The sequence below is a fragment of the Limanda limanda genome, chromosome 3 (genome assembly GCF_963576545.1).
Source record: "Limanda limanda chromosome 3, fLimLim1.1, whole genome shotgun sequence".
Classification (NCBI taxonomy): Eukaryota; Metazoa; Chordata; class Actinopteri; order Pleuronectiformes; family Pleuronectidae; genus Limanda; species Limanda limanda.
The window spans coordinates 22,353,598-22,375,527 of record NC_083638.1 but is presented as its reverse complement, the minus strand read 5'-3'; the positions used below and the strand labels follow the sequence as shown (position 1 = coordinate 22,375,527).

General features: G+C 40.3%; 1 protein-coding gene across 2 annotated transcripts; it reads left to right on the top strand.

Annotated features, from left to right (window-relative positions):
- Positions 1-17: 17 nt before the first annotated feature.
- Positions 18-21,623, top strand: ap1g1 (adaptor related protein complex 1 subunit gamma 1). Of its 2 annotated transcripts, none has more exons than XM_061068819.1 (23): positions 18-140; positions 6,942-7,145; positions 7,256-7,380; positions 7,643-7,784; positions 7,931-8,027; positions 9,613-9,689; positions 11,333-11,428; positions 11,829-11,909; positions 11,999-12,097; positions 12,192-12,247; positions 12,336-12,449; positions 12,544-12,684; positions 13,155-13,209; positions 13,416-13,538; positions 13,673-13,762; positions 13,859-13,983; positions 14,101-14,205; positions 14,350-14,491; positions 15,025-15,151; positions 15,705-15,797; positions 15,997-16,157; positions 16,708-16,806; positions 16,960-21,623. In XM_061068819.1, exons 2-23 carry the CDS (start codon positions 6,945-6,947, stop codon positions 17,053-17,055), a joined length of 2,445 nt encoding a protein of 814 aa, XP_060924802.1. In that variant the 5' UTR covers positions 18-140; positions 6,942-6,944; the 3' UTR covers positions 17,056-21,623. The 2 variants fall into 2 exon arrangements, with proteins under 2 accessions (XP_060924802.1, XP_060924801.1); XM_061068818.1 differs by having other exon boundaries at positions 16,954-21,623.
- The last annotated feature ends 307 nt before the right edge of the window (positions 21,624-21,930 follow it).

Sequence of the window (21,930 nt, the reverse complement as noted above, 5' to 3'; positions counted from 1 at the left end):
TCCGCGCTCCGCCAGTGTAACCCTCCGCCGGCTGTCGATGCGCCGAGGCTGGAGTCGCCACCATTTTGCATGTCTAGTGTGTTCCTCCCTCCATTGCTAACAGAGGCGAACCCGGTCGTTTTCTGCCTCCACCACGGCTCGTAAGTATCTGCCGGGGACAAAATGTCGGGGCTGGGGGTGTGATGGTGTGTGTACGCGGGGCCGGGGGCCGGGGGTTCGATCGCATCCCCGTTGACACCCCTCACCGTGGCGCTGCGGAGGAAGTCGCAGCCCCTCGGTGCCGGGGCTGTGCCTGTCAGCAGCTAAGGGAGCTAGCAGGGTTAGCATGCCCGGCTAGCTACCTGCTGGGTGCTAGGGATGTGAAACTCCTCAGACAGCCGTGTTGTGTTCTCTCCCCACGGGATACCACCACAGTGACAGCGTGCTATCCCGAGTTGACACTTCACATCTTTACACAAAGCCCATATGTGTGCAGCTGTACTTTTTTTGTTGTAAACCTAGGTAGTACGCGAAGTAAGTGTGGCAGAAAGTGTCAGGTAGCTAGCTAACGCCGGAGGGGACTCGCTAGCTTGATAATCCAAATGCTTCAAGAGGGCCTGGACTGCATCAGGTCCCGATTTATCGGCGGTGGGATCCGGTCTGTAATGGCCTCAGCACCTTCACACAGGACTCTTTGCTGCTGTTGAATCAAATCTTCATTTAACCCTTAAACCCTGTCAGCCAAGGTGAAGCTACAGCTGTGGTGTCATCCCAGTGTGTTGCCCTCTCTCTCAGAGGGAGCTAGCTGGGGGTTAGCTGGCTGTGTGCAAGGTGTAATGTGCGCTTGCTAAGGGACATATGGCTCCACAAGGTTCATGTTTAGCTCTACTTCTCCTAAGTGATGTCAGACTTTTCTCACATTTGACAAATAGTAAACCTGTCAGTGGTTAGTCCACGTTGCATGTGGTTGTAGCCGTGGATCCAGTGATAGGAAGCTTCCTGTCGTGGTGGAAGTTGACTCATTTTGTGTCCGTTCCCGAAGATACCCTCTCATCGCATTCATTCAGAGGACAGCTATCTTCTATTAATGCGTTTTATGTCACTTGGTTTTCGCGTAACAACGAATAGGTTGACGTTAAGGAAGTCGGCTGTAAGTAGGAAGTGTGCACATGAGGGTGAAGTGAACTGTTTTTGGGTGATTCCTGTACTTCTGGACCTGATCCTTCACATTTACGTGCCATTCCAAAATGTCAGCCTCTTCCTGTCTTACTCTCTCTGTGAAATGACTCAGTTATCTATTATTTACCCATGGTGAAGAAATACCCAGGATTCTACAGAAACTTCAGTTGTCCTTCCAGGTTAAATCTCTCAGGATCCTAACATTACAAGTTGATATGGTTGAAAGAGGATCTTGATTAGAACTACTTAACCTTCATGTCCTCTGGCAACAAAGACTAACTTTGTAGCCTATTGCTGATCCTAGCAGGTGATGCTTCTGTGTGATGTTCCTCTTTTTGACTTTGAAATTCAATATTCTCACTTTGTCGCCAGCCAATCAGGATGGAATGGAATATAACACCTGTACAGATAGTACTGTCGGGGTTAGCATTAGTAACAGAGGCGGTTGCTTTTCCAGCTTTGCCTGCTGGCTATCTTACAACCTCACAAAGCCAAGCAAACAGTTATTTGCATAGCTTAACCAAGCCAACATCTTGAGAGAGAAAGTATGATAATAGCCAGGGTTTAGGACGTGATGTCATAATCCTTGCACACAGCGGGTTCTTTATTAGACCTCCATGATGCTGCCATTGGTGGTCGAGTTGGGGGGCCTGTTGTGCAAGTGGGGAGCCCCTTCATGTTCAACTACACATTCCCTCGGATGACAAGCAGTTGTAATTCAGCTTCGTAAAGGCTTCAATTAAGTTCATGTAACATATGCTTCAAGTAAGTTCACACATGTTTAACAATGTTCTCAACAGATTGAACACTTGTACGTGGTTGTGGACCTTGGTAGGTGGAGGAATGGGGCCGACTGCAAACAGTGTTAAAGGTTATCATCTGACTAACTTTTTGATCCACCTTTATAGTTGCTTGAAAAGAAGAGATAATGAATTCAGATTTGTTTTTTCAAAAAAAACTGAATCTTAACCACCCAACATATTTTCACGATGGAATACATTAAATATCATCTGGGCGGAGGAGAATTGGGCAGATTTTTCCAGGAATTCACCCTCCTGACATCAGATGAGAAATCAGACCTTGGTCTGTACCAATGTTTAGATTATCTGATAAAGTGAGGTGTTTACTAAGTTAGTCTTAAACCTGCAGGCCCAAAAACCCATTTGGGCCGACTCAATAACATTAAGTCTGATAATGATGATGTTCGCATCACTTCTTTCAGCTGATAGCGTGAAGCCGAGCAACGTAAACATTCTATCCCTTCAGGCTAACTAATGCTGATACAGATCTGTGGACAGATATTAAAACTGACCTCCAGTTCTAAATGAAGAGTAGACTACCAGTGTTGACCTCTTCTAACGTAGACTGGTTAAGCCTAATGCTTTTGTTTTTAGTTGATAGTACTAACAGAAGAGAAATTTGTTGCACCTGTCTCCATTTTGTTTACATCTCCTTTCCCATTAGATCCTGTGGGAATACAGGAGGCGTTGTACTGCTCCTTGATTGCTCCCTCTGGAATGCTAATGTTTATAATATCCTGTAGTGTGTGATGTGCCATTGTTTTAAATCTTGTAGCTTGGGCACGTTTAAAATGACTTCAAGAAGTACCTCCTTATGTCCGGGATATAATATGATTTCAAAATTGGTGAGGTATTTCAAATCTTCTGAGCCTGGCTTAAGGTGCAGGACTCAACATTTGAATTTATTTGAAGCAGATTATAAATGTAAAACATGAAAAAGCTGAGTTTGTTTGTTTATTTGGTGACAGTTATTTTTTGCTGTGCGTAGCTGGTCACTTAGAGATGGTGAAATAAGTCTAATTCGACATTATTCAATTGGTACATACTGTAACTGAGTACACAGAGAACATGAAGAGAAAAAGTGCAGGCTACAACAGCCTGCAAAACTGAGTAAGGAAAATGCTTCTCCCCTGTGGTATCTCTGTATATGTTTTCATCTTGAAGCTATCTGATGATCTTTCAGTGCAATTCTTCCCAAACCAAGAAGGTAGCACATCGGTGCTTTAAGTTTCTCACCATGCACGTCTGGCAGCTTTCAGTTATCTATTGTTAACCATTTAAACTGTGTTCTGTCTTTTGATGCTGCAAGTATGACGTCTCGTACTCAACAGGTTGAATGCTCCCTGTGGTAAAAGCTTTTTGCTTGTTGCTGGTTGTCAGGCTCTGAAAGCTTTTCTCGACTGGCTCTCCAAATCTCATGAGAGGAAAAGCTTGTTTTGAACATTTCAGAATACATGCAAAGTAGGCCTATATAGAAAAGATGTGTTATTGATATTGGATCATGTTTCCAAATATCCATATTACCTCTTGTAAGTTTGTATCATGGCTTTTGTGGGATTTTTTTTATTTTATTCATTTATTACTTTGATCTCTCGTAAATTGTTGCGTATGATTGTACTTTGCCTGTTAAGGTGTGTTTGATTACGTTTAGTTTTTTGTTTTTGTTTTGGCTGACTAGCAACAGTGTTGTTTGTAGAAGTGAAGATGACTTGGGGCATAATCCCTCTGAAATACTTGGTTAAAAATGTTTTGCTTAAAAAAACCCCAATGTATTTTGTCATGATGTGGTGCGCCTGTGAGTGAGTGCAACACTTTCGTTTTCTAACTCAATGTTTTTATTTCTGAATTTACTTCATTTTTTTAATGTTTTATTTCTATCCTTGGCACTGTCCAAGGCATAGAGCAGCACATTTTTGTCATAGTCGCACTCGGGCCCAATATCCTCAGGAAAACTGAGTCGTTTAGTTTTACGCAATCTAAAATAGCTGAAGTGACTCACCTGTGTGGTCACCACCTTTATCTGTGATATAATGGTAGCCTTTTTGTCTTTGTAGTAAAGTGGTCCTTAAAGAACACTTGCCTGGAAACCAGACCAATCAGGAAGCTCAGTTTATTTACTCTCGTAGATAGGTCCTGTCCCTTCCCCTCTGCAGTTCATACAGATTCCCATCCTTCCAGAGACATGTGGGGCCAATCAGAACCATTCATCTCAAAGGGGCCGGTTTTGATAAATTGACACAACAGTGCCGCAGTTTTCGTTACAACCAAGGTGGCTGCCACTGATGTGGAGAGGTCTGTTGAATCCTCTGACTTGACAGTATTACACAAAGTGGATGGTAAATTTTCATGGAAAGAAGAACTGCATTTATTGAATTTTGTTTATATGTTACATCACACTTTATGTTGCTGTAATTGGTCTAATTGTGTCCTGTGGCGTTTGGGTCTGAACCTTGACAATGCTGCTTGGAAATTTAAAAAAAATCAACCGAGAACTTCCAGATCCATTTGCTAATGTGAATTTGTCTGCTGATGCCAAGCTGGAACCCTACACTTCTGCTGCCCAACTATTAAATAAACTCACAGCTCCCCATCCCACGGTCTTTACAACCCACCTACTATGTGGGCCCCTCCTTTTTTGTAAGTTATATATTTTAAGCTAATGACACTTCTACTTCCAATAAATATTAATACAAACTAATGCCTCTTATAGATACTAACAACATTTTTTGATTGTAGATGAATGTGCAGTTTACTGAGACTGAAAGAACAAGGAACTGTAATTTAATTAAACTCGGCAGAGGCCGGATTAACTTTCTTGAATGTGAACACATTTGATTATAAGCACAGCAAGAGACGGGGAGCCATTTTTCATGGAGCCCAACACTAGGTCCATTCAGCTCAGGTAATTTAAATGGTGTTAAGACAGACAGTAGATCTCTGGCTTTATTAAATTGTAACCCTGCCCGAGCACCCAGGCCACGCTGAAAACTATTCTGTTAATGACCATGAATTCTCACAGTCTCTACAAACCACCACTTTATTCAACAAAGGATGTCCTCATTCTCTGTATATCTGAATACTTATTTCCCTCAGTAGATTGGCAGCGTTTCAAGTGATTTCACACGATCTCGTCAGTGATGGTTAATGATTAAAAAGTAAGTAGTGAGCTTTTCCACTGAACATTCCGGTAAAAATACTACAACCTGCACAGCTATGCAGGCTTAAAACAAGGCAACTAGGTATGCTGAAAGGAGATTTAAAGTTCATATGGTTAATAAGGCTTGTTCTTTGCAGTCACCTCTGTCTAAAAATGCACAGTCAATTATCAGAGTTAATGTCATGCGGGGACAGGAGCTGGAGTTGACTTTCCGTGTACAGTGCTTTGGCAATTAGCCACTCCAAGACCTTATAAGATCTCCAGGTTTCTTATAGAAAATATCTAGTTAGAACAATAGTAGCAATATTACAGTCAGCAACATTTTTTAAACAAATAAAAGTTAAACAGAGCCTCAAGACGAGATGGTTTGGGTGGCACACTACATATAGCAACTCCTGTGAGTGTCAGTGAAAATCACAGGAGAAAAATCAGAAACCTAACATCCAATATCCCACTTTGAGAGTTATTCCTCTTAGCATGACAGCGATCTAGCCAGACGGATAAAGACTAACTCAACTACAAGAAAATCTGAAAATATATCAGCAAAGGCAGCCTGCGTCAGAATAACAACACTTCCCTGTGGTGAGGTAATTGTCCAGGATAATTTGAATCCTCTACCTTCCTTGAATTGTAAAAACCTTGGACAGTCTGTCTGGGCAATTCAAGTTGTAGAGATGATTTAATGAGTGCAGGCTCACATTTGGAGAAGAGAAGAATTGCATTATTTATGAGAACAGTTGTCCATCAGCTATAACATCCACTAATTCACCCATTCGATTTTTAAGGTCGCTACTCTGTCGGTATTTATTTTCACTGTCAAACATCCTTTTCAGTGCTGGGTACTTATTTGGAGAAAATAGATCTGTTGACAAATAATAACCATTGTCTATGTTGCTGGAGCAGCTTAATTATGTGCCGCATGTTACCAGATAAAAGGCTCCAGGAGATGGGAGACAAAAATGTGTCCCTTTCTCATAGAGAAGCCAACATTAATAACCCTCCAGTTTTATAGGGGTAATATTCACATCCCTTTTGGGACAATTTCGTTGCTATTTAAAGTAGATCATACATTTTCTCATTTATCTAGTGAGAATACAAACTCTCTGTTTGTCACTCCTCATATCTGCTCTAACAACCAGACGGATTCTGTCCCACTTATTGAAAAACCAACTTGCTTTCATACTTTTTGGAGTTGTTGAACAGCATTTTATGATATAGTGAAATTGTTTAAGACCCTGAACAAGATGATACACAATGGAATTTAAGAGATGTCATAACGCATCCAAGGAGCTGAACTATCATCCTGTTGATTCAAAAACAATTTCAATGATTTTGTCATAAAACACAGACTTTTATTAAGTTCTGTCTTGTTGTAATGACTGTTTTATCTCCTCGTAAGTTGTATTTGCTTGTCCATTACAACTTAATAATAGCTCAATATATTCACTTTCACACAACCGCCGCTTGTCATGCTCCATGAAAGAGTTTATTCATCTTGATTGAGAAATTAGTTTCCCAATAAGTTCTTCTTATGACTAAGCATTTGCTTATTTACTATATAAACCTCCACCTGTTGTTTAAAGCTTCACCTTCCTACTCATCCACCTGTGCACATCAATACTATTAGAGAAGCGGCTCTTAAACAGGTGGCCAGCACTCAAATTTATTTCCTTCTCATTACCATACTGCTGAGCCCATGCTGATGTGTGTGACTCTTTTCCCTTTTCTTCATTCTTCATTTAGCTGTTCTGTTTTGGTGTGGTCTGGTCTCCGTCCCAGTCTGAGGCAACGTGTGCCAACCTGTATCTCTTCTTCATGTTTTCCAGAGAATGCCAGCTCCGATTAGACTTCGGGAGCTAATCCGGACCATCCGGACAGCACGGACCCAGGCAGAGGAGCGTGAGATGATCCAGAAAGAGTGTGCTGCTATCCGCTCGTCCTTTAGAGAGGAAGACAATACATACCGTTGCAGAAATGTGGCCAAGCTACTTTATATGCACATGTTGGGCTACCCAGCACACTTTGGGCAGGTATGTTTGGCGATGGCAGGGCGGGGGGGTCTTTTTTAGATTTCCAGTGACATTATCGAAACATAGCTTATACTCTGGATAGTGTTGTGACATGATGATCGGTTTTCCAGCTGGAGTGCCTGAAGCTGATCGCATCCCAGAAGTTCACTGACAAACGGATAGGTTATTTGGGAGCTATGCTGCTGTTGGATGAGAGGCAGGACGTCCACCTACTAATGACAAATTGCATTAAGAAGTAAGTGGAAGATTTCCAGTTAATAAAGTTAATATTCAGCTTGTAAGAGGTTGCTTATTTGCATTTGAAACGCACAACAATTTGTTTATGACTGACAGATTAATTGTATGACTTGTGCTCTAAGTTGATGTCTATTTAACCCTTGTAGAAACGTTATAACTTGTTTTAACTTCTTTTCCACTGAATTCACATATCCCTAAGTATTTTAGTATGTACTCGGGTCTGTTTCCGTGGCTGATTCAACTCTCTTCTCCCACACCAGTGACTTAAATCACAGCACACAATATGTACAGGGTCTAGCCTTGTGCACTTTGGGCTGCATGGGTTCCTCAGAAATGTGTCGTGACCTGGCAGGGGAGGTAGAGAAGCTGCTCAAAACATCTAACTCCTACTTGAGGAAAAAAGTAAGCCTCACTGTTGTCATGTTTATGTTTTTACATGAATGAAATGTCATAGAAAATGTTGGCATGTGTTACTCTCTGACGTACAATATAGTGTTGAAGATCAGAACTTTTCTTCATGGATTTTCTCATGTGTAAATATTTGACAGGCAGCGTTGTGTGCAGTTCATGTCATCAGGAAGGTTCCAGAACTCATGGAAATGTTCCTTCCAGCCACAAAAAACCTGTTGAGCGAGAAGAATCATGGTGAGTGTAAACGCTTTGTCAGGTTCCCGTCGCTGTCTCATGTGCTCGTTATACTACACGAATGTAGACTTTGTCCTATATGCTGCCACTCACAGGGCCTCGCTCTTAACAGCTGGAGAGCTCGTGTCCTTTGCAGAGGAGAGCAGAATTAATGAGTCTGTCATAATGTATTTGGGGTGTGTGTCCCCCACCTACGGGAGATATGCTCCAAGAAGAGTTTGCTGTTGTGCTGAAATAACTTGCCCTTCTCTGACATTGTGCGGCAATGCATTAATGTTTGCTTAAAAATAGACCATCAGAAAATATACAGAAACGGTTCATGTCTGTCCTTTAGTAAACGTCATTGAATAAAGTGTAAATTTAGGATGGTGTGACATGGTTATAACATCCACTAATATGTACTCAGCGACCAACCTGCTCACTGAGTGATTTAAAAATAGAAAACATTATTATTACATTAGAGTTTCAACATAGTTTAAAAATATGACATACTTACACGTAGCTTCAGAATTCACCCACCACTGCTTTTCACTCCTATCCCACAGATGTGTTTTCAACCTCAGGTCACTGGGAAATGATAAACCTGCACAGATTTATGAGGCTGTCACCTGATGTCCTCTATTGTTAATCAGATGTATGCTAGTTCATCATAATTGTTGACATCTGACTGAGGCTTCTTTGTGATTGGCCAGCCTCTATTGGTACTAAGTACTACAAAAGCAAAGCCTGCGTACTGGTACTTATGTTTTGCAATGTATGTAAAACATTTTTTTAAAAAACATTGCAGATATTTATCTTGTCTTTCATACATAATATATGGTTGTTACAAAAACCCACTAAGAAAAGTTAGATATTTGACTCGTATCTATGTTATGTCAGTGGCAGTACGTGGCAATAACACAGCACATTCATTCATTTCTATGAGACCACTGCATAGCTTACATTTTTTCTTGTCATGGAAGGAAAGCACAGGTATCAGAGATAACATTAACAATGGCTGTTCTGTTTAAGTGGTCCAGTAAGACATGACATGTGACAGTAAGCTGGTACGCAAAAGTTTTTATGACCAAGAGCCTGAAGCAGCTTCAGGCATCATATTTGTGCATGTGCCTTTTCTTCTATGACGTGTCTAAATATCTGTTGCTTTGAAAAGGCGTGATGGCAGAGTTACATAAAAAAAAAATGCTGGCACGTGCTCTAAAAGAAACTGCATTACACGTTCACTGTGCCGACCAATCAGATGCAGACAAGTACACATTCCTATAAGATTACTCAATAACATGAGGTTAATTCTGCGGTTAACCTTGAGAATGTCAATACAGAGGATAACATTTTACCATGGCATTGTTTAGAGTTGTAAAATCCCAATGCAGTGTTTCGGCTATGACAGTTATTAGTCCAGGAACCTATTTAATTCATCTCCTACTCAGGCTTTTCTCTTTATATTTCATATCCGTAACATCATATCTGGTTATATTGGCTATACATTCCCTTTTTTACATTTTTAGGTTTGAATATCCTGAGCTGAACTCTTGCCAACATATTCTTTCAAAACCCAAAACCTTTCCTGTGTATGTTCCCTCAGGTGTTCTCCATACATCAGTTGTCCTCCTCACTGAAATGTGTGAAAGAAGTCCTGACATGCTGTCCCACTTCAGAAAGGTACAGATGAATACTACTCTCTAAATTTCCTAAGGAATTTCTTCCGCATTTGTCGTAAGCTCATGTCACATTTCATTCTCCCTTTGCGTACACATTTCTTTTTGATATCGCTAAGCTAGTCCAACTTTGAGGTTTAGATTGTGCTACAGGTTTCCTCTACATTCAAAGTATGTCTCAATCTTATATCTCCTACCTCTGACTTTTCCTCATGTATTTCAAACACTGCTGTACCTCTTCCTCCTCTAGGTGTGACAAATACTGTACCAGAAGCACCACTCCTCATGCTCATGATTTAAACATTAATTTCTGAGCTCTCTGAAAGTGAATGATTTCCAGTTTCCCCTCCCTAACATCTACCTCATATTTTTTCTGTCATTTGTCTTTGTTACAATTCCTGCATTGTGTTAGAATGAGAAGGTAAGAGTACATTCTGATCTCATAGCTGGTGCATGCTGTAAATAGTAATCACTCTTCACAGTCACCTCAGCCGTAACCAAATTTGTGTTGAGTAATGTCATCTTGTGTTTGATTTACAATTTGATTTCTTTAACTTGCACAGTGATCATTACTATGTCAGTGTTTTTGAATTGTACAAATGAGTTTTTGGTCCATTTGTCAGACACATTTTTCACTATTGTTTTCAGTGTAAATATATGAAACTCATTTGATTAGTGTCTACTTAAAAGCATTTGGGTGGGTGTGTTTTCATGTAATTGCACAGGACGTTGTCACTAAGACCAGGTGATCTTCTCTATATCTGTGTCATCGTAAGGGAGTAGCTTATGGGTCATGTCAGTAACCGTTTAAGCTCTTTATAACTGTAACTTTAAAGAGGTGTTTATCTGTCTTGAGCAAAAGTTAAGAGTTTGACAAGTTTTGCAGAGTTTACGCTACTCCTTTTTTGATGTGGTTCATTAGTTAAGGATTTATATTGGCCATCAAAAAAAGTCTACAGTAGACGAGCAACAAGGAAGTTAATACGTGGAAAATCTGGCGTTTCGGGGCCGCAAGTTTGTTCTCACACCCACAGCAGAGTAAATATTTATATTAATTTTGTGTCTGCATATCCTCTATCAAAAAAACTGAACACATCTTAGACCTCTCAAATCTTCTGATTTAATGTTGAATAAGCCAGCAAGCTGTTTGACAAATATTTGAAGTGTTATTTTCAGTTTGTATTTTGATAAGCTGCTATGAAAGTCACTGAGAGATCGAAATAATAATAATGCAATTATTTTGATGTTAAATTAACTTTTTTTTTAATACAATACAATACATTATACAATAAAATTATTTGTTTGCACTGAATTAAATTCTAGGTTTCAATACTTATAATTGTATTTAGCCATGTTCATTTATAAAATAAGAGGGTGTCTAGATTTTCCTTTCTAAGCCAAATACTCTAACCTAATATAATTATACGACAGAGGGTTTAATTTTTACAACCCTAAAAATTTGAAATCATCTTGAGTTTTAATCCATATTGATCTACTTCAATATACAAATATTTAACCCCTTGCTCTTGACTGTAGTTTAAATGGCTTCCTTTGTGAATTAATAATTATTAGCTTGAAAAGTTTGTGCGATTCACGCAAATATTGTGACACCTCGTCTTTTCTCTTGTGTTGTTGATCTTTCTGTAGCTGGTTCCACAGTTGGTGAGAATCCTGAAGAACCTGATCATGTCTGGATATTCTCCTGAGCATGATGTGTCAGGCATAAGCGACCCTTTCCTGCAGGTAAATCTCCCTCTTTCTTCCATCTATGCTTAACATGCAGAGCCCAATTTATCCTGATGCTTACCATACCAAGAGCAGTCAGAACTCCTGAGGATCAAATGACAGCATTACACATGTTGTATCAGGACATAGATTTTTACAGCCTTTGTGGAAGTTAAAAAAATCCAAAAATTAAATCCTGAGCTTCATGTGACATAATTTAAGTTAAACTGTGAGATAACGGTCAAATTTACAAACGGTATATATGTATACAGTAAATGTGGGAAGGCACACCTATAACAGCAAAAGAGTGACTACAGACGAGAAGAAAACAAGGGATGGTGCAAGAGAAGTCAGAATTTTCCTATTAGGAATCACTAGTGTATCCGATTTGTCAAATAAATTGATTATTTTCTCTCAGGTGCGTATATTGAGACTACTGCGAATTTTAGGCAAGAGTGATGACGACTCCAGTGAAGCAATGAATGACATTCTCGCACAGGTCAGACTTGCACTTTCAGTCGTTGTTTTCACTTCAACGCTCATGGATTAAATGTCATTCGGACTAATTAATTGTGTTTAAACCTGCAGGTTGCAACAAACACAGAGACGAGTAAAAATGTAGGCAACGCAATCCTGTACGAGACCGTGCTGACCATAATGGACATTAAGTCTGAAAGTGGATTGAGGGTAAGCGGATTTGATTTAATTGAACTTATGAGCGTGCCTTGGTAAGAGTAGTTTGATATATTCTTTCATGACCTAAATGTCTTTTCTCCTCCAGGTCTTGGCCATTAACATACTTGGTCGCTTCCTTCTTAACAATGACAAAAATATAAGGTAATTAATTCACCCACAGAACTTGACCTTGCCAGGAGGTTCTCCAAAATGTGATTCTGACTTCCTGTAATTGAACTCACTCTCCTAGATACGTAGCATTGACCTCCCTACTAAAGACGGTACAGACGGACCACAATGCAGTGCAGAGGCACCGGAGCACCATTGTGGATTGTTTGAAAGATCTGGATGTGTCCATCAAGAGGTGACTGTCTCACTGCACTTCGGTTTGAATTTTACATGTCTCATTTTTCAGCCTTTTTGTTTCTGACCTTGTTGTTTTTGTCGTTGCTGTGCAGACGTGCAATGGAGCTGAGCTTTGCCCTGGTGAACGGCAACAACATCCGAGGCATGATGAAAGAGCTGCTCTACTTCCTTGACTCCTGTGACCCGGAATTCAAAGCAGACTGTGCATCAGGAGTCTTTCTAGCTGCCGAGAAGTATGGCCCTGGCACACATACTTCCCTACACATGCTAACTGTACAGCTGCTCTGTAGTAATATGATAGCACATTCTGTGTGACCCTGTCATGTGAAAGGTTGCAAATGATTCTCAGCTTTTGCTCTTTGCTAATACTTCCAGCCCACAGTTCAAGGTTGATACAGCCGGTTAAGAGTAACTTTGCATGAATTACATACATGTAGAATGAATGTCAGTTATGTCTGTGAAGAGGTTTTATGAACATTAAGAAATATACCTGCACCAAGCTGATCATTTGTTTGATATCCAGTTGACAGACGATGCCTTGTGCTAAAATGCTGTATGATGATAAAATGAGTGATCCATCGTCTGACAGACTATGTTGATGCCATTTATATTCTGACAGCATTTGTCTCCTTGATGTAGAGAGTTTATTAAACTGCCACTCTCATCATCCTTTTTTGGGACCAATGAATGTATTCTTTTACAGGTATGCTCCTTCGAAAAGATGGCACATCGACACCATTATGAGAGTCCTGACAACAGTACGTATATTATAAGAACAATCCTACCTCTAATGCCATTTGATTTGGATGCTCAGCAATAGAAGCATTACCCTACAAAACACAAATGTTCTCACCAAATCTGGGGACACACCATAGCCAACACTTGCTTTAATTTTAAGGCAAATCAAGAAATATTTATTTAGGATTCATTTTCATTTCTGATTGACCTCTGTCCTTCCTCACAGGCGGGGAGCTATGTGCGAGACGATTCCGTTCCAAACCTCATCCAGCTCATCACCAACAGTGTGGAGATGCATGCCTACACAGTTCAGAGACTCTACAAGGCACTGCTGGATGACATCTCACAGGTCAGTGCAGTTCTCATTAGATTTGGGACATCTTCATTAATGGAGCATACATATATTTGGGTTATGTAATGCAGTGTTTCCAGTTGGCTGAACAGTTTATCAGTGTTTGACGTGAGTTACTCTGTGTCCTCTAGCAACCTCTAGTGCAGGTGGCCTCCTGGTGCATAGGAGAGTATGGAGACCTGCTAGTATCTGGACAATGTGAAGAGGAGGAACCCATCCAGGTAAAAATGGAAAGATCCTACACACAAGCACACACACACAATCTGAAGACAAACCTTTAATCTTTGATGGTTGTCTTCTCTTCCTGATGAATCAAGGTCTCTGAAGATGAAGTTCTGGACGTGCTAGAAGGACTCCTGGTGTCCAACATGTCCACACCTGTGACCCGGGGTTACTCCCTCACTGCCATCATGAAGCTGTCGACTCGCTTCAGCGGTGTTAGGTGAGTCACAACCTTTTATACTCATCTTTTACTTTAAAGCTTTCTAAACATTTGGCTGCCAAAGTGATTAAGTCCATTAACCGAAACCACTCTCTTTTGCTAACCTGTAACATTTAGCCGAATCAAGAAGGTGGTTTCGATATATGGCAGTAGCATCGATGTGGAGCTCCAGCAGAGAGCTGTGGAGTACAACGCGCTTTTCAAGAAATACGACCACATGAGGTGAATATGCAAATCCTATCTTCCATCATAACATCCATCACAACTACATCGTGCCATTTAGCAGATTTTGGAAAATCCTCACATGGTTGAGTTTGGAACATCTTCTGCCTCCCTCCTTATTCTGTGCTGGTTACTTGACTATAGGCCAGCTCTGCTCGAGCGAATGCCCATTATGGAGAAATCCGCATCTAATGGCCCCACAGAGATTGCTCAGACAAATGGGGAGACAGAGCCCTCTGGTGTGGAACCGAAACATCCACCTCCTGTCACCCAGCCAACCAACCAGGTGAGGACAGCTTTCATTATTTTAAAATGAACAAATAACACCTTGAATATATTAACTAGATAAGCAATTAGCAGGATACTTTTTTCACATTAAGATCTAAAATCCTAACGTGGACTGTACCACTCGGAGAGTATATCATTATTTTAAATTTTTACTAAAGGTAAGTAGCAGAAAATAGATGGTTGAGCTAAATTAACCTATACTGATAATGAATATTTATATATTTTAAATGTTTATTGTGTCATGAAATACACCTGCACCAAGCTGATCATTTGTTTGATCTCCAGTGGACAGACGATGCCTTGTGCTAAAATGCTGTATGATGATAAAATGAGTGATCCATCGTCTGACAGACTATGTTGATGCCATTTATATTCTGACAGCATTCGTCTCCATGTCGAAAGTTTATTAAACTTCCACGCTCATCATCTTTTTTTGGAACCAATGAATGTATTCTTTATTTTACATGATTAATGAATGTGTTGAACACTGTAAGTAATTTGTCATGCTTTCATGTCGTCCCTGTCCCCCAGGCTAATGATTTATTAGACTTGCTGGGCGGTAATGATGTGGTGCCGGTGATCCAGACCACAATCCCCACCAAGCCCGCCTCAGCTGGAGGAGAGCTGCTCGATCTGCTTGGTGACCTCTCGCTAAGTGGTAGGATACTCTGTTTACTGCTCTGCATAACCCTGTTTAGAGCAACGCGAGGACCTGGTATAAACCTGTGTTTTGCACAAGTGTGAATGTGATGCATCTGCTCCTGAACTGCCTGTTTTTTGTATAAACATTGAGCATATGGTAACTTCTTGGTGACGTATCAACTAGGAATTGACTTAAATGACTTGTAGAGATGCTTGAACGTGTCCATAGTAATGTACTTTGCAGCTATGAAGCAGATCATCATTATTCATCAGCATTCCAATATCAACACCATAGAGCTCACTTTTAATGGCATTGAATTTGACTGTTCTGTTGAGAATATTGATTCAAACCAGGTGTAGCACAAATGTATTGTTTGTTTGGTCCTTGCGGCCCGACGACAACAACAATAACATATTGTAAGTTGGGAGCTGTTTGTGAGAAATTCTGCAGCATAAGTCTAACTAGCTATAAATCAACTTAAGAGGAGAAACATGGAAACAGTAGGATTTATAATAGTGTGTCTGTGTGTGTCCTTGTAAACCCTGGTGTGTTGCTTCCCCCCCCTCAGGTCCAGCCCCTGCCCCTCTGCCCTCCTCCCAACCCCCCTTCCTCTTGGATGGCCTCTCCTCACAGCCCCTGTTTAATGACATTGCAGCTGCAGGTGAGAGTCGGCTGCTCTCGTTCACCATCTGCTGCCATATAAACAAACCGTAGTTTTTGCTTCTGGTCTTGTGTATTAAAAGATTATATTCAGTTATTTTATGTTTCATTCCTTGGATTACCATGACGCATGCTGTAAATTGTTAGGAGCTATATATCTAAATCTTTTGATGGTCTGCTCCTCTGATATCTCTGCTAAGGTATTCCTCCAATGACGGCGTACAACAAGAACGGTCTGAAAATAGACTTCACATTCGAGAGAGCTAATCCCAATCCAAACGTCGCCGTCATCACCATTCATGCTTCCAACTCAACAGAGGCAGATATGACAGAATTTGTTTTCCAGGCTGCAGTACCAAAGGTAAGCAGACACACTCACCTACAGAAATGAAGCAGCTTTTATAGCATTTAATGTTACTGATATTGTTGATAATGTCTCCATAACCTCATGAATGTTGTAAACATTCAGCTTAACGACAAGTGAAAATAAACCATATAATTAACTGGTTTGGTTATTCCTAATTATATGTGCGGATGCTTTAATCACTAACTTTTGTGACTAATAAAGAATCGAATCGCTTTATAAACCACAAAACATTGTGTTTACCTGACAGCATCATCAAGTCTGTGTTTGTTTAGACAGAAAGAACAAATCATAAATGTGTGCCGTCAATATCTGGCTGTCATGACACTTCAGGCAACAAAATCATTGAGTGTTGTTCATTTGTCCATATCACCAATTATACAATCATCTTATCTGATCGATAGAAGTGCGATTGAGTAATTTGAAGGGAACATCTGTGGTCAGCGCCCAATCAATAAGAGCATCTCTGGTTTATACGGCTATAATAACCCCATTTCTCAATTGATTAAATTATCCTCTAATAAACTGTTCAATATCTGTTTTTCAGACATTCCAGCTGCAGCTCCTCTCCCCTAGCAGTAATATTGTCCCAGCACTCAACCAGGGATCTGTCACACAGGTCATCCGAGTCCTCAACCCACAGAAGGTGAGTTTGTTTTTTCACAAATTGTCTTGAATCTGTTATTTTTGTCCTTTTTGAAACACCAAGGACAAAAAAGACATTTTCAACTTCACATGATTTGCCAGAGTTTTCGACTTTTTTATAAACATGACCGTCCTCGCCACTTTTCAGCAACAGCTACGAATGAGGATCAAGCTGACGTACACCCTCAAAGGCTCGGCCGTGCAAGACCTGGCTGAGGTTAATAATTTCCCCCCTCAGTCCTGGCAGTGATGAGCTGCGCCCGTTGCTCTTAACAGCCCCACCAAGGGAACTATGAAAACGATTTTCTTTCACCTCCCTCCTTTCTTCCAATGGATCCCTCTGTGACGACAATGCAGACCGCTGCCCTCGAGTTGCATGGGAAGCAGCAGAGCATCTTAACACAGGAGAAAAAAAACGGATGTTACGAAGACCCTGTTGGCTATAGACATCACCAGAATAATTGGGGAAACATATCAATCAATGAACTTTATCTTCTCTTTTTCCTAATCGGTTTCCATGATCTCTTTGCTTAGTCCGTACTCTTTTCCACAAACACCCCCCCGTCCCGTCCCTGCACCATCACCACCCACAAAAGCACATATACAGTATGTACACCATTCACTGTGGTACACTTTACCACTCAAGTCACTGTTGAGAGAACGCGTTGCCTGTTACAAGCAATGCAATAACCTTGGTTTTACCTAAATTTATGATTAAACTTCAAATAAACACGTTGCTCCATTATTCATGATTGGCTTTGCATTCAGGCTTTTTCTATGAACCCTCAGTCCTGTGATGGCAGCGGAGAGACTCTTTGAAAGGTCTATTGAGTTCAGTCATACTCCATATCATAAGTGATATAACTTGTCAGAGAGTTGTATACATTTTGAATTACATTAATTTGCTTAAAGCATGTTTGAGCATTGTTAGGATCACAATCACACCTTGACTCGAGCTCGGAGGGGGTTCTCTGGTAGTAGATCTCTTTATCCTATGTTTCTATAGGAAGTCGTCTACATTTGTGTTGTCGCGATGGACGCTACGAGCATGAACAGATCCGAGATGCCCGGTTTGATCACCCGCGGGAAGTTTTAGGAGACGATACTCAGTCCACACAGCTCTCTCTAAAATCATCTCATCTGTAGCTTTAGTTCTCGATGTGTATATTTAATTCAACGGATAATTGCTTTGCATAGTTTGATGCTGTTCACTCGTCAGGATGGATTTAATCCACGCCTGAAATTTATCTGAAGACATGTTGATTGCATTTGTGTTGGGGATCTCTGTTTAAACCTTTTACTGCATCTCTGTCCTCACAGTCAAGTTTGCAATTTCGACCCATTTCAGATTAATTTAACCTGGTTGAACTTGGTCACCATGCACATACATGTAAATGAAGCTTGTTATGAATGTAGTTACATGCACTGAATGCTTTTTCTCCCCCTCTCTCCCTCAAGTCTTCTTTTTCATGGCTGTCTTCTTTGATGGGGACGCTCATCTTATTGGCACTATTTTTGTGAAACTTTCATTTCTGCAGTAATTTGACTTAATTATTTATGCCTGATATCGAAGTGATGTGCCTTTCTGACTTAGCCAGATAAAAGCCCCTAAACTCTTGAGCTCTGTATGAGCTTTGTAAGTTTGCTTGTGTGCTGATTGTGTCTTCAATCTGAGAGAAATGGTCCCTGATTTGATTTGAATAGATGTATCACTTCGTCACAGAAGTTTTACGCTCTCAATTCTGAATCTCATTAGGAGTTAATAATAGTCATTGCTCACTGTGACATACTCGGATACCCACAGTTCGGATTTGACAGAAAACTTAAATTACAGCTTCACAAATCTGATCATTCTCCCCTATACTGTGTGGCAGAATTACAAATACACAAATTGGATATAATTAATAATTAATAAAATCTTCAAGACTACGGCAGCTACTAAATGTTAACGTTTCATAAGCTGACATTGAGGTGTAGAGTGTTTTTTTAAAAAGTATAAATATTCTACTGAAGTGAGGTGTCATCGTCGACAAACATTGAAGTGAGTGTGGATCACACAGTGGGGTACAGGTTGTTCTGTTGGGACTAGTTCTCATCTTTAAATCTGATTCTGACCACACTGTCGGCGACAGGAACCCTCATACCTCACAATGTTCTCTTTCTGTTAACAGTCAGTGGCAGTAGAGTGACCGCTTTGTTTAGTCATGAATTGCAATCAAAGGGAGCGTCTGCACGAGAGAGAGACTAGTGGCAGTTTGTACGTTCATTACTGAGCAAGCTGAGCAGCCCTGTGATGCTGTGTTGAGATCCTCAGATATTCAGTCAGGCTGTATTCTTTTTTTCACTATGCTTCACGATCTTCTAACTTCTGCGACCAAATCAGAGAGACTATTAGCTTTGGAAATATTTTTGAGCTACGATATGTGTATATGGAGGAAATTATTTCAGTTAGGACTTTTTTTTCTGTTGACAAATGCTATATTGGCTTTTTTTCTGTATATATTCAGGGCTTTTACAGTTTTGTCTCTTGTACTATCTTTCATCCTTTTTTTAGATACCATTTTCTAAAAATTCCAAAATATTCACGATGTATATTGTCTAAATCGATCCAGTCAACATCAGTCTATTGAGACTTCCCTGTATCATCAATAACCCATTGTAAAAGATATATGATCTGCTGCCTGTACATTGTATATAGTTGTAAAACAAACAAATCTGATCTGAATAAATAAAACCCACATGAAGAATTAAGAGATTAGCTAGGAAGTATAATTGTATGCATATATGTACAAAACAGAATCTTAAAAAAGGATGCAATTGAGCTCCATGTCGTTTGATTTGCTATTCTTCACTCTTCATTCACGATCGGATGTGTCGTCTCGTCGGTAGGCTACTTGTCTGGGTTCCCTTGGATGTTGAGATATGGGTTGAATCTGTCTGAATAATGTACTGTACTACTGAGAAACCTAAGCACAGTGCTGCGCGGCGGCAGTAGTGGCACCTTACTTGATCTGCTTCCCTGCCCCTCAAACTCCTCATGTGTCCGTGCCCTCTGTTGAAGAGGAGCAGGTTTCTTGCCAGGATCGAACTCTTCCCTCTGGCCTCGTGTGCGCTTTAGTGTCCTGCGCTCTCGACAATTCACATCACTTGAACTGTCTTCTACCTACAAATCGATCTGTGAATCGATTCCCCTCGTTGGTGACGCGGCTCTTCTCGTTGATTACAAGCTTGCCTTTCTGTCTGGCATGTAGCACCTTCCTCCAAGCCTCGTGTCTCAAGGCCACATGCGGATGTTTCTATCCTCACTTGTGATTTACTTTGCACAGATTGTGGCCCGTGCGTTCGCATCGGAATTGAGTTTTATCAGGACGAGCCAATTCTTGTGGCGCTTTTTGTGTCCTAAGTGGTTCCACATATGCATGTTGGGAGTGGCAGGGTCCTTCCCTTGGTCGGAACAGTGCAGGGTTTTCTTTTGACTTCCTTTCTTTACTTTCATCCCTCTATCACCTGCATGACACACCTCGCAGCTTCTCTGTTGCTAAAATAAATGGTGGGGCTGTAGCCCATCATATCAGTTTAATCTGAGCCCTCACTATTTTAGCACGATATGTAGTAGGAAGGCAATGGATCAATTATTTTTCTCCTTTTTTGTTTTGTTTTGTTTTGTATTGTGGAGTGCTGCTCAGAACAAACCTGGGACACGCCTGTGCTACAAGCTATAACCACAAGGGGGAGCTGTGCAAAACGGAAGGCTGATAGGATGGGAAAGGAAGTTTCATTACATCTATTCCTGAATGTTTTTGTTGGTGTTGTTTGTATTGTCTTATTCATCCAGTATGTACCCCTGTTAATCACATCTGATCTGAGTTCTTTCTAATGAAACTGTAATCCATGCCGTTTTAAATGTACAAATGGAAATGAACCCAACATAAGTGCTTTGGACAGTGTAACTTAAAAGGAAGAAAAGAAACGGAAACAAATACCCATCAGCGGTGTGATCAGCGTTTGAAGTTATATTACTGTGTGTAAGCGTGTGTGTGTGTGCAAGTGTGTGAGAGAAGAAGAAGTGATGCTTGAGAGGCGGTGTGTGACATGTCTTTTAAATAGATAGGACATGATTTTTTTGGGCTGCAATTTCAACCCTTCAGCTTCTGAGCTGCATGTGAAAAACCAGTGTAAATAATGTCATTTCTACTCTTGGCCTGAGATTCTTTTTGAAATGCAAGACAAGTTCAAACGATACAAATTGTTCACACCACCTTCATGGGTCAGGACTAACATGTACAATAGGATGTTGTTCAGCTAGTGCTCATACTGTTATTGTTTAAGATGGTGTTGAAAGTGCACATCCATCATTTGGATTATTTGGAAAACTTTTTTTTTTTTTTTTTTTTATTTGTTGGGGGTGAATTCAGTGTGTAAAGGGCTTGGAAGAGCATTTGAATTGCGACTGTGTTCAGTTTCCCTGTTTAAACAAACAATGCAAACATTGTATTTTGAAAACAAAATGTTTGTTACCCCTCCCCTACCCAGGCCCGTCCTGACTGTAAAACAATATGGTATCTGATTTGTCGGGGGGAGGGTGGAGATGTAAGGTTCACTTTTTTTTTTTCCCAGTTGAGTTTGACATGTTGAACTGAACAGCAGTTCCATGGAGTCAAGGTGAGTGTGAATGTCAGACTGAAAGTATGAAAAGATGATTAAAGATGAAAAGTTGTAAACTATTAAATGGGATATTTTCAATTTATGCTGTGTATTCTTGTCTTTGGGTTGGAGAAAATGATCAAGCGAATAAAGGCAAATAAAAATCTAGTTGAAGTATGGTAGTTTGTTTTTTTATTTTTGTTTGGGGTGTGGTGTAATAATCTGATTTAATTTAAAGGAGTGCTGGGCGAAAATATGAGGACACATAGTATGAGACAATTTAAATTAGTCAACCAAGATTTATGATACCATTTACACCAAAGTAGTTGGACTGTCATCAGTTAACTAGAAGAACAGGATTTGACATGAGTTTTGCATCAATGTGTTAAAGTGGTTTTCAATTTGCTGCTTTTGCTAGAAAATTGTTTTGTTCATAAGTTCTTCAGTTGACTTTACTGAAAATGAAAAGTATTGCAATATA

Excerpts from the sequence above, each read along its gene's own strand:
- ap1g1 (XM_061068818.1), top strand. The coding sequence starts at position 6,945 with ATGCCAGCTCCGATTAGACTTCGGGAGCTAATCCGGACCATCCGGACA. Across the intron at positions 14,492-15,024 it reads TCACCCAGCCAACCAACCAG|GCTAATGATTTATTAGACTT; the intron begins GTGAGGACAGCT and ends CCTGTCCCCCAG. Across the intron at positions 16,807-16,953 it reads GAGTCCTCAACCCACAGAAG|CAACAGCTACGAATGAGGAT; the intron begins GTGAGTTTGTTT and ends GCCACTTTTCAG.